Source organism: Mesocricetus auratus, unplaced genomic scaffold (genome assembly GCF_017639785.1).
Source record: "Mesocricetus auratus isolate SY011 unplaced genomic scaffold, BCM_Maur_2.0 Super-Scaffold_100676, whole genome shotgun sequence".
NCBI classification, from domain to species: Eukaryota; Metazoa; Chordata; class Mammalia; order Rodentia; family Cricetidae; genus Mesocricetus; species Mesocricetus auratus.
The window spans coordinates 86,728,532-86,741,600 of NW_024429266.1; the positions used below are offsets into that span (position 1 = coordinate 86,728,532).

A 13,069-nucleotide genomic window follows, 5' to 3' on the forward strand; every position below is an offset into this window, starting at 1 on the left:
TGTTTTAAACTATTTTGATGGATACATTCTCTCATTCATTCATTCACTCATTCATTCAACTGATTATGTTGTGATTTTTAGTGGATGCCAGGTTGTAAAAACCAAAGCAAGGGGCTGGAGAGATGGCTCAGAGGTTAAGAGCACTGGCTGCTCTTCCAGAGGTCCTGAGTCCAATTCCCAGCAACCACATGGTGGCTCACAGCCATCTGTAATGAGATCTGGTGCCCTCTTCTGGTGTGCAGACACACATGAAGCAAGATGTTGTATTTATAGTAAATAAATAAAATCCTTAAAAAAAAAACCCAAAGCAGGGAACAATGACAAAAATCCTACTCTACATAGCAAATGGAAGGCTGGAGCAGGACTACTAAGAGTTTGAGACCAGCCTAGGATATGTAGTGAATTCCAGGCCAGGCCAGCCTGGGCTACAGGGTGAGGTCTTTCCTTAAGAAAACAAATCAGGACCAATAAGATTGCTTAGTGGGTAAAAGTACCTGCTGTTGGCTTGGTGACTTGAGTTTGAACCTAGGTAGGAGAAAAAAACCCGATTCCTGCAAGGTTCTCTGACTTCCACCATCAAGTATGCCATGACACACTAAATAAATACCCTCCCCCACACCACATACATATACCACACATACACACCACACACACATACACACACCAACATAAAAATGAAGGCAGTAGGGTAAGAGGTCAGCAAGTGACTGGGTGTGCTGGGGTCTGGGTGACCAGGCAGCCCTTGGTACTGCTGATGCCGAGTGCCGAGGAGGAAGTCCAATCAGAAAGAGCGACCTGTGTAGAGCCAAGGCCCTCAGGCTGACAAGACAAGCCTAAGGAAAACCATGGTGGCTAGAGCAGGAAGAGAGAGAGCAGGAGAGGGTTCGGGTTGGGAGGGCTTCTGGTGCTGCTCAGAGGGTGAGGGTCTTATTAGAACATGGGGAGCCAGGGTAGGGAAGTGGGCGGGGCAGCAGCAGCATGGACATCGAGCCCTCCCATGAGCCTGTGGACAATGTGGAGAGGAGGAGGCATGAAGCTCAGGCCCATGGATCGGAAGAGTTCCAGGGTGAGATGGCAGAGCGAGAACACTAGCACATGAGGACAGACTGTGTGAGCACCAGCACTGAGGACAGACTGAGGGCAGACTAAGGACAGACTGTGTGAGCACCAGCACTGAGGGCAGACTGTGTGAGCACCAGCACTGAGGGCAGACTGTGTGAGCACCAGCACTGAGGGCAGACTGTGTGAGCACCAGCACTGAGGGCAGACTGTGTGAGCACCAGCACTGAGGACAGACTGTGTGAGCACCAGCACTGAGGACAGACTGTGTGAGCACCAGCACTGAGGACAGACTGTGTGAGCACCAGCACTGAGGACAGACTGTGTGAGCACCAGCACTGAGGACAGACTGTGTGAGCACCAGCACTGAGGACAGACTGTGTGAGCACCAGCACTGAGGGCAGACTGAGGACAGGGCTGAGTGAGTGCTTGCTGAATGGTGGACATGGTTGATCTAATCGTTGTTTCACACACGCAGGATGCTACTTTCAAATGGTGTGGTTCCTAACTTTTACGGTTCTCTTCCTCCAATTCACTTAAATGACGTATGTTATCTGTATGTAACTGTGTACACGGGCGCAGGTGCTCATGGAGGCCAGGGGTACCGGATCTCCCTTAAACTGTGTTATATTGGTAGTGAGCCTCCGGGTGTGGATGCTGGGAACTGAATTTGGATTCTCTTTAGCCCTGGTCCCTCTCTGAAGAAGACTGACTACCCACGTAGCTTTAGAGACAATGCACCTGAGCAGATTAGGAAGAGCCTACAGGAAGGCAGGAGGTCTGAGGCTGGTGGGCAGCCGTCAAAGGTCCTGGAGGCGGAGCCAGCTGTGACTCAGCATAATCCCCAGAGGCCTGAGAGGGCCTGCAGACAGAGCTATCTCACCATGGGGTCACTGTGAAATGTCACAGTGACCTAGTACTCTATCTCTCCTCTCAGGCCTCTCCCCATGGCTCAAGGGTTGGAACAGATGAGGAGAGTCCATAGCATTCGCTGGCTGGCTGGCTCTGTGTGGGTGGCAGTGGTGCAGGCCTGCTGTGTGTGTTAAGGCGGTGATGGGAGAAGAGCATTTGGGGGGAGTTGAGCAAGTGTGGGTTTTCCCCTGCTTGGTTGCCCAAGGCTGCAGTGCTGTCTGGACTAGCTTTATACAGTGCCATCCGTCTGTGTTAAACCTCAAACATTTTCCTCCCGTAGTTTCTGTTTCTCATTTATGCTTCCATTCATGACCCTGCTTCCCTGCCAAGGCTCACTATGACTCTGCAGTTTTTATGGGCTATCATGCCACGCCCAGGAGGCTCTTTCAGGGTCTCCCAGTTGACCTGTGTCCATGACCTACTCCACCGTCAGAGGCCTAGGCCTAAGTAGGAGGAAAGGGCCCAGGACATGGCTGGCAAACTGCAGACAGAGTGAAGCAGAGGGAGGGGCTGCTACAGCTTGTGTGAGTCATTGCTCAATGGAATCTAGCTGGTTCTGCGAGGGGTGGATGGCCTGGCTGCCGATCTCCATAGCAACGAGGGATTGCCTGGATGGAAGATGAAGACATCATGAAAACTGAGCAACAGCTGGATCTGGTGCACATCTGTAAGCCCAGCTTGCAGGAAGTGGAAGCAAGGACCAAGAATTCAAGGTTAGCTTTTATAATCAGAGGCCAGCCTGGGCTATAGGAGACCCCAAACAGACAGACAAACACCACCACAGGGGAGAGTGTGGCCTCTACTCTCTAAGCCCACTACATGTAGAAAAGGAAACGACAGAAGAAAAGGAGGCTAGGGTTATTTGGGATGACACAATAATCAGATCTCAAGAGTCCAGAGGGTAGAGATGGTGGGATTTAACACTACCACCAAATATATCCTCATTGCAGATGTCTTACGTGATTCTTGGTGGATGAGGAGGGCTAGACCAGAACCAGGGCTCCCAGAGGTAGAGAGATAAAGGTTGTTACACTTGTCTGTTTATATTTCTTTGTCCTTTCCAAAAATCAATCCTCCCAACCGCCCTGAGACACGGTTTCTCTGCATGTAGCCCTGGCTGGCCTTGAACTCACAGAGATCCATCTGTCTCTGCTTCTCCAGTGCTGGGATTAAAGATTGGCCAGGCTGTGGTAGTGCACATCTTTAATTTCAGCACTCGGGAGGCAGAGGCAGGAGGATCTCTGTGAGTTCAAGACCAGCCTGGTCTACAAGAGCTAGTTCCAGGACAGGCTCCAAAGCCACAGAGTCACCCTGTCTCGAAAAACCAAAAAAAAAAAAAAAAAAAAAAAAAAAAGTGTCACCACCACCCGGCCCATTCTTCCATTCTCAAATCCCAAGCAGGCCATTTCTTCTGTATCTATTTTTGGATGGGCCTGGCACTGAGGGGAAGGTAGAGGCAAGGAGGGTGGGGATGGGGGCTGCTGTAGGATCTCCCTTAAGTTTATACCTGTGAAGGCTAAGCTCCAGGCACTGCTTTTGGCAACTGTGAATTTTACCTTCCGGGTGGCCCAGATGTAGTGACGAACAACAGCAGAACCCAGCGGCAAAAGATGATGGATACCACGCCCGTGCCCAGGAGGGCTATCTGAGCACTGGGTTCTGCGTGTTTGCTCTCGTGTGCGCTATCCTGCTCTCACTCGCTCTCCTTTTATTTTACGTGTGTGGGAGTTTGGCCTGCATGTATGTCTGAGCACCTTGTGGAGGACAGAAGAGAGTGTTGGAGTACCTGGAACTGAAGTTACAGATGGTTGTGGCTGACATATGGGTTCTGGTAATTGAACTGGAAGAGCCAGTGCTCTTAACCACTGAGCTGTCTCTCTCAGCACCCTGAGTTATTCCTTTTAGCCTTTCAGAATCATCAACCAGTTCCTACTACAAATCTACACATACGCCCACTGTGAGTAAGTGGATTTAATGCCAATCTCTTCTACAAGTTCTAGGCCATGTCAGATGGACCAATGGCCAGCCCTGCGAAGGAGCAGCAGGGCTCCCAGTAGTTGAACTGTGCTGTGGAACCATCAGGCCCAGGCACCTCATTTTGTTTCCATTTCCACTGCATGTAAAGGTGCCACCCTGCCCTCCTGTTTCTACTGCTAAAGAGTACTTTGTCCCCTATCACACTCCTTGTGGCCCAAGTGCCTCCAGGATCCTGGTAGTTGGTTCACAGAATCGTTCTGTAGCAGTGCTAGAGGTACAGGTGGGAATCTCCCTCGGAACCCTGGATTCATGCCACGTTTTCCTTCTCTCCACTTGCCAAGGCAGCAGCCTCCAATCCTTTTGAGTTCCCCAGGTCTTACAAAAGAGTCCTCTTCTGCCCATCATCACCACCAATGGCATTGTGAGAATGTCTGGGCTGTGTCCCTCCTTCATCTAAGTCCTCACCCTTTACCAGCTGCTGCCTAGGGATGTCCATTTGCAGCCCCTCACCTTCCAAGACCCCTTCAGCTCCAGGCTTGGGTTTCAGTTTCCTGTGACAAATGTTCTGTTCCCCTTTGTATAACATTTACCACTTCCTTTGGATGGTTGTATTCTTCAGACCCTTCTTAGACCCAACAGTGAGGATGCACGCTGCATTTCCCCACAGTGCCCAAGCAGGCCCTTCCTTGGTGGGTGGTATGAGAGAAAAGGTCCCCTGCTTGTGCCCAGCTCACATTTATTAGCAAGAGGCATAGACAGCTCATGATGTCTTTCTTTCCTTAGAGGAAAAGCAAGAATAACTTTATCTCTCTCTCTCTCTCTCTCTCTCTCTCTCTCTCTCTCTCTCTCTCTCTCTCTCTCTCTCTCTCACACACACACGCACACACACGGTCTCAAGTTCAGGTTGGCCTTGAACTCCCCATGTAACAGGATGAACTTAAACTTCTGACCCTCTTGCCTCTACCTCCCAAGTACTTCAGGTGTGTGTTTATACAGTGCTATGAGCAAACCCCAGGGCCTCATGTATACTATGTAAGCATTCTGTCAACTGATCTGCATCCATGGCCCCATGTTCTGCTTTTTAAATTTTAAACATTGTATGTGTGCATGCACACACATGAGTGTCTGTGCCTGTGGAGACCAGAAGAGGGCGTCAGATCCCTCAGAGCTGGAGTCTAGTCAGATGTGAGGTGCCTGATATGGGTGCTGGGAACTGAAGTCAGGTCTTCTGTAAGAGCAGTATGTGCTCTTAACTGCGGAGCCACAGTTCCAGGCCCTTCTGTTCTGTATTTTGAAACAAGGTCTCCTGTAGCCCAGGCTAGCTTTGCACTCACTACATAGCCAAGGCTGGCTTTGAACTCCTGGCCTTCTTGCCTCTGTCTCTCAAATGCTAGGGTTATAGGCATGTTCCGCCATACTTGGCTCTTTATAATAACAGTCACATCACTCAAACACTTTATTTTGTTGTGGCATTTATAGGTACCGATTTAGGGAGCAAAATATATGTCATGTATTTTTATGAAATCCAAGGTTTGTTAGGGGTGAGTGACTGAGATCAAGCTAACTAAACTAAAGCTTAAGAAAGTCAATCTGAGGCAGGCATGGTGGCACACACCAGTGTTTACAAACACTTAGGTGGTGGAGGCAGGAAAGTCAGGTGTTCAAGGCCAGCCTGGGAATCATGAGACCATGTCTCAAACAAAGCAAAACAGAAAAAAGAAAATTACGCTGTATAGTGTCTCTACATGTCATTAACCAGGTGGAAGAGACAAAATGTAAAAGAGTGCTCCTTGGTCTGAATGAGGGTCACCATGCAGTGACACACCACTTACTGTGTGATGTTGCTAATATCTTTGAATTACAATAATTTGATTCTCTTAGATACAAGTATTCATTCAAAATGAGTTTCTAAACTGGGATGCAGCATGTCACTGTAACCTAATTTAAGGGAAAGAAGCCATCATAGGAACTGAATTCACTCATTTCTCCCACTCAGATTTGGGTAACTCAGGTTGGCCTAAAAAACACCTTAAACTTGTGATCCTCCCCCTCCACCTCCCAAGTGGTGGGATTATAAGCATGGGCCACCATATCTGGTTTACGGTGGTGAAGGAACCCAGGACTTTGTGCGTGCTAGGTAAACATTCTACCAACTGAGCCCAACTCCAGCCATCTCCCCTCCCCCCCCACCCCTGTATTCCAGACTGGCTCCAAGCTTGATTCGGGGTTGAGGATGACCACCCGCTTGCTCTGATCCTTCTGCCTGCACCTCATGATGACAAGGGTAACCACTGCCATTTTATGTGGTGCCAGAGAACAAACCCAGGTTTTCAATTATGCTTGGCAAGCATTCTACCACCTGAGCTGCACCCACATTCCAGACACTTTTGGGAGGGTATTTTCTGTGTTGAGAATGGTTTATCTGCGTGCACATATGTGTACCAAGTGCATGTGTACAGAGGTCAGACTGGGAGTCATGTACCCTGGACCTAGAGAGTCATGGATGGTTGTGAACTACCACAAGGATGCTGGGAGTTGAGCTTGAACAGATGCTCTTAACTGCTGAGCCATCTCTCCAGCCCCAAGCCATATTTCTTGATAAACCAGTCAGACGGCCTATCAGTATTTATTGTATTGGGTCTTTTCAGTTGTAAAACTGGATTGTACTTTCAGGAAAGAAGCAAGTTCGGCATCTCTCTTACATTCACACACACAGGCTTTTCTTCTGAACCCCTAAGGCATTAGTTAGCTCCAAGAGTTGTTTGTGTCTTGGCTACTTAACAGTTCAGCACCTGTCTCCTAAGAGGGCAATATGCTCCCTTTCAAAAGCACAGGGCAATTATCAAATCTAAGAAATCCAATATCAACTTTACTGTACAGATGACAATCCTGGAGGGTGCTCACCGTCTTGTGTGGGGTCTGGTTCACTTACACTCCACCTAGTTCTTGAATCTTGCTTTTTTTCTCTGATATATAAAGTGTATAATACATCATATATATGTATACATGTGTATATATATATGTATACATGTGTATATATATATATCATATATAAGTATACATGTGTGTATATATACACACACACATAAAAATACGCACACATAAACATATACATACATACATACATATATGTTTTTTTGATAGAACCTAATTCTTTAGCCCTAGCTGATCTGGAACTCACCATGTAAGCCAGAACAGCCTTGAACCATCAGCAATCCTGCTTCTACCTCCCAAGTGCTGAGATTACAGGCACTATACCCAGATTTTTTTTTGGGGGGGGCAGCTTTTCAAGACAGGGTTTCTCTATATTGTTTTGGAGGCTGCCCGGAACTCACTCTGTAGACCAGCCTGGCCTCGAACTCACATAGATCCACCTGCCTCTGCCTCCTGAGTACTGGGATTAAAGGTGTGCACCACCAATGCCTGGCAGTATACCCAGATTTAAATCCTTTTTATTGATCAAGATGAGCAACACAAAACTTGGTAAGTGGGCTTCCTTAAGGAGATTTATATAGGAGTTTAAGACACAGAAAGGCTCAATATAAAAATAGTGATCTCTCCTTCTTGTGAATTCAAGGTAAAAGGAAAGAGAATGTGATAATACATTTGTGTTATAAATGAACTTGGAAAACAGAAGAGCAAAGATTACAAATTTAAAAACAAGAGAAAACCTCGAAGCCTGGTGGTGGTGGTGCACGCCTTTAGTCCCAGCACTCAGGAGGCAGAGGCAGGCTGATCTCTGTGAGTTTGAAGTCAGCCTGGTCTACGGAGTGAGTTCTAGGACAGTCAAGGCTGTTACACAGAGAAACCCTGTCTCAGAAAACCTCGGTCGATCCTCAGGATCCACAGTGGAAGAAGGGCCAACTGCTGTGAGGTTTCCCCCATATACCCCACCCACCCCTGTCGTGAGTATAGACACAGAGACAAACCAATGCTAATAAAGAGGAAAGACAAGCTTCGATGGGAAAGGGAGGAATCCTCCACAGGGACCATTCACATGGAGGTGGTCCGCAGGTCAGCACTGGTGTGCAGAGCACCTCTGTAAACCATTTGTAGACCCCTCTTGGTGCCCCACTGAGAGGCCATATGGTCCTGGCTAACCCTGCCTTGGAGCAGCATAACTGCAAGACTGTAAAAACTAGCTCCTTCCCTACATGAAAGGAAAGCGTGCACACACAGGACGGCTTGGAGTATTCCAGGAACCCTCCTGAGCACAGGCCAGTACAGCACTTCAGAGAGCTGCCCTTGCCCTGGGGACACAGTTACAGACACTGGTAGCTCTGTCCTTCCATTAGGGGAAACTTCTTTGCACAGCTGTGACTCCTGCCTCAATGGCATTCAGGCTTCTCATCAGGGCGACTGGCTCAGAAACCTTCCTGCAAGCCAGGCCTAAGTATTCTACTTCCATAAAAATAGTCACTGTCCCAGATGGTCAGTTCATCCACAAGTATGTGACCTTCCTTCCATCCTAACTTGCTCCCCATCCCTTGCGGCCAGCAGCCCATGTCCAGAGGAGTTCCCCTTTGCTTCCATAACACTGAGATGACCCCAAGCCAGGGCTGTAATGGCTGTATAGTGAGTGTTTAGCACTGTCCACCCAGACCTCCTTGTTTCTGCCTCGCTCCTGCCTCCTGGGCTGATGTGATTGCCAAATAAGGAACAAAGGCACAGAAAGGCAAAACTTAACTTACATATATGAAAACTCATGTAGGATCAAAATGACGGGCCTGCGAGTCCTGGCTTACGTAACCACAAAGATAACCAAGATTGGCCTTATTTTAAACAGATGGCAATGCAACTAAGAAAGGATACTGTACATTAAACTTCTACATTTGAAGACAACTTTCTCTAGGAGGTTCTAAGTAGAGTCCGCAGATCAAAGTTGGGAAGTGACCTACTTTGTTCCTTTTATTGGAATGTAACTGTGCTCTTGTGCCTATGGTTCTGGCAGGCTTTCTTACAATGGTAAGGTTGGGGAAGAGACTGAATGGTTAGGCAAAACCTAACCTACTCACTATATAGCACCCCACAGGTAAGTTTGCCAATCTTGGTCCTGGAGTAACAAGATACGATACAAGGTCAAGAGCAAGGTACCTGTTGCCTGGCAAGTGTTTCCTTGTGACATGGCTACTGTCACGATTTCTGTGGCTGCCTCTCTGACGGCTTGTTCCTCACTCTGCAGAAGAGTAAGGACACACTTCCAGAGAGCAAGTGTGTCCTGCAATTCTGTGAAGAAAACCAAAGGAAAGTTATGTCATCTACAATGCCACTGGCAAGCATGTCGTAACACTGCTTCAGCCCCATGCGGGAGGAGGACACGAGAAGCAGCAGCTGTTTTTGGGTGGGAGGAGGGTGTTATTGTAAGTTAGGAAGACCCGAGGGTCAGACCAACACTGGAACAGAGAGAGCCTGCTGGAGAAGCTTGGAAACTTTTTTTTTTTTGTGGGAGGAGGAAAGGCAAAGTCTCCAGAAGGTGCTGACTGTCCTACAAGGTTCTGGGCAACTCTCTCCAGTGGCATGATTTATGCAATAAGAATGTTTTTAATACTATTAATCTCAGCACTCAGAAGGCAGGTAGATCTCTGTGAGATCAAGGCCAGCTTGGTCTACATACAGAGTTCTAGGACAGCCAGGGATACCAAATGAGACCCATGGAGTGGGGGGATTAAAGGTTGGTGGCACATGCTAGTAGCCCTAGCCTTGTCTACGTAATGAATTCGAGGCCAGCATGGTGAGACCCTACCTCAAAAAACCAAGTAGCACTTTGCAGAAACTAGTTTAGTGTGATTTTGGAGACAAAGAGAACTTACCAATTCCGAAGGCCCATGTAAAAGGGCCCATGCTACCTGTCTCTGGGGAATATTTTCTACTGCTTTTGGACCTTGGCCATGTTACTGCTATGGACACACAGACAGGCAGGATCTGCTCTGACAGCATCCACGGCCATGAGGTCTAGAATATGGGTAATGAGCAGTCACAAATGAAGCTGGTGGCTACAGGTAAACATTGCAATGGATTCCAGGGACAGAGTTTAGGGGGCAGAGAGAGGCAGCAGGCAGTATGAGTGCGGGCCTCTAGAGGGTCTCACTGGAGGATGACGACAGAGCACACCCAGCAAACCTCTGGAGAAAGCAGTCTGAGCTGGGCCCACCCCCTCTGCCAACAGTACCATTTGGAGTTTAGTTCTCTATTTCTCCCAGATCAACTTTAAGTTTTACTCTGCCTTGCAGACTCTACACTTCTAAAAAAATTTTTTTTTGGTTTTGCAAGACACAGTTTCTCTGTGTAGCTTGGGAGCCTATCCTGGCACTCGCTCTGTAGCCCAGGCTGGCCTAGAACTCACAGAGATCTGCCTGCCTCTGCCTCCCAAGTGCTGGGTTTAAAGGTGTGTGCCACTAACGCCCGGCACTTTTTAAATTTTTGAGACAGAGTTTCTAGTAGCCCAGGCTGCCTCAGATTCACTAGATAGCCCTAGATGGCCTTGAACTCCTGACATCCTCTTGCTTCCACCTTCCAAAAGGCTCTGATTCCAGGTGTGTGCTGTCAAAGAATCCATCTTGAGTTTTCTTAGTGACGAGGCCATCTGAACCTCTAAAGGAATCCCCCCTTAGTCCATTTCAAGCTGTCCTTGCGGCTCTGGTTGGCTGCTGTGTCTCATGAGCTGTGGGCCACTGACCATCGCTCATCTCCTCCCTTGTTTCTTTCATGCCATCCCTGGCACCAGCAGCCAACACAAACCAAGACTCAATTCCAGGCAAGAATTCCAGGTTGTTTTATATAAAATTTCTTGTGAAAGTGACAGAGTAACCAAAGTTGTTCAGAAGAATGTGCTGCAGGATGGCACCACCCTTCCTGAGAAAGCTTGGCACACACTGCTTGGGAGAGGGTTCCACTGTGCTGTCTAGGCCAGCTTTATCATGGTTAGATCTCCAGTAGCTAGGACTGCACGCACAGACCACCGCGCCTGACCTAACCAAAGTTTATTAGCCTTTTCTCTCACTGCTCTGGGTTCTGTGATTAAATTGTAGCCACAGGAGTGTCGCCGGCAATGTCACTTAGAAGGAAGAAGTAAAAGCAGAGTAAGGAAAACTGCTCCCCACAGAGGCTGCACAGGTGGTCACTTCACAGGTCTAACCTAACCCTGGAAATCTGTCACCACGACAATACTGGAAGCTCCTTGTGGGGCTGAGCCCCTGCCTCATTTCTGAGGGCCAAGTAGGAAGTGAGCACCTACTGTAATAAGACCACATGCAGAGGAGGACAAGGTCTGGGCTGGAACCAGCTCTGTCCCTGGTTCTCCTTTAATTAAAGCCCTATGTTTATAAATAAATCCAAACAAACTCCAAAGCAACACAATAAAAACATTAAACAAACGCTCCCAGCGCTCTTCATCTTGGAGTCTTCCCCAGACTCAGTTCTCTCCAGCATGGTTGGCACGAAGCTTTTCCCTGGTTCCTGCTCTCTAGGCATGGGAGTGGCGTTGGTGCGGGAGGAGTCCGGTTTAGAAGCCGCTGAGAGCTGCACATCCGTTACTCTTTGGAATAGCGCCTTTCACATCTCAGGATTGCTTCCCAGTTCAGCTCAATAGCAAAGGGAACCCGCGGCCCAGTGGGACATCAGACAGGAGCCTGGAAGCCAGCCCGGCCCTGGGCCTTCTTAACCTCACAGCGGGAGTCCCAGGGAGCAGCCCACCTGGCTCCCTGGAAGAGGAGAAGGTCGGGCTGAGGGCTGACTCTTGAAAGGTCCACAGTCATTCAGGCAGAGTTTGTTTAAAGAGAGCTGGTCCCTGCTGATGACAAACAGGCCCGAGGGGGGGGGGGGATGAGGCAGCAGGGTGGGCCAGTGATGAAACAGAAAAACACAAAGACTGGAACAGAAAGGGCCCAGCGAGCCCTTAAAGGATGTGCAGATTTAGCCTGGAGACAGTGGGAGCTCACTCCCAGCACGCAGGAGGCCAAGACAGGGACTTTCTCAGTTCGAGGTTCTCCTGGGCTACACAGTGCCACTATCTCAAATGAGAGTTTTAATAATGGACTAGCAAGGAGGTCAAATTTATGGACAGGAAAGACCCCCAAGCCCATGGGTGCTCTGAAAAAGCCTATGTGGGATGGCTTGGGTGGTGATATTGAAGGGAAGGAAGGCAAGCAGCTGTTGGTGAACAGTCAGAATATGACTAAGAGGACAGAATGTCCTGGAAATATGTAAAAGCGTCACACACGCTGCCATTGACCATGCCCCTTCTTTTAGTCTGGAATATCTGTGTCTTCACGTGTTAGCTGGGTTGGGTAGAGTGGGCTCCCTGCTCAGCACACTTACCAAGAATGGGCCGGGGATTGGTGAGGAACAGGGGTGCAGCACTTGTGAGGACCTCAGCAGCTGCCAGTCTAGATGCGGTAGGAAGATGGTCTCCACAGGACCAGACAACCAGCTGGACCCACTGCCTCAGCTCAGGGATTATGGAGTACTTGTTCTGAGGACACAAAAGGAGTCATGAGTGATCCCTAATGGGCAAAAGGAGGGAAGGTTCCAGCCAGCTGTACCTACAACCCCAGGAAACAGCAGCAGCTCAGGGCTCTGTCTAAGCAAAGCCCCACTGTTTTTGATAACAAGAGCTTTATTGGTACACAATTCAGGTTTTCCTTTAAAGCTTTAACTGACACCTAAGACTGTACATATCTGGCGCATCAGGGATGCTCTGATTTCTGTTTGCTTTGTGTGATGTCCAGGTCAGAGTAAACACATTAACCTGTGTGGCAGTCAACCTTTCCCTGCCACGTCCCCATCCTCTGACCTTACTCTCAGATTCCATGGGTTTGCCTAATTCTGGGCATGTTATATAAACATGCTCATACAATTTACAATCTTTTGCAAATAACTCCCATTTCATACATTAATGTCTTCTTTTCTTCTAGACAGGGTCTCCTACAGCACAGGCTGGCTTGAACTCTGGCTCTTCTTCTGCCTTCTACCTCCCAAGTGCCGGGATTCCAGGAGTACATCTTAAGGTTTCTAAGCTTTATTCCTTTGCATGGTCAAATAGTATTCTACTCTGAATTTTGACACTTGGTTTATTCTTAGCTTTTGTACTCATTTCTCACTTTTCCTATAAGGGAGATTCTCA

At 48.3% G+C, this 13,069-nt stretch overlaps 1 protein-coding gene across 2 annotated transcripts in view; it reads right to left on the reverse strand.

The window, feature by feature from the left end:
* The window catches only part of Thada (THADA armadillo repeat containing), a 285,813-nt gene that overhangs the window by 28,797 nt on the left and 243,947 nt on the right, over positions 1-13,069 (reverse strand). For both annotated transcript variants that reach the window (XM_040738715.1, XM_040738714.1), the window contains exons 35-36: positions 12,265-12,418; positions 9,043-9,174 (exon numbers count right to left, since the gene is read on the reverse strand). In XM_040738715.1, the coding sequence (XP_040594649.1) occupies positions 9,043-9,174; positions 12,265-12,418 (286 nt within the window). The remainder of the gene's footprint in view (positions 1-9,042; positions 9,175-12,264; positions 12,419-13,069) is intronic.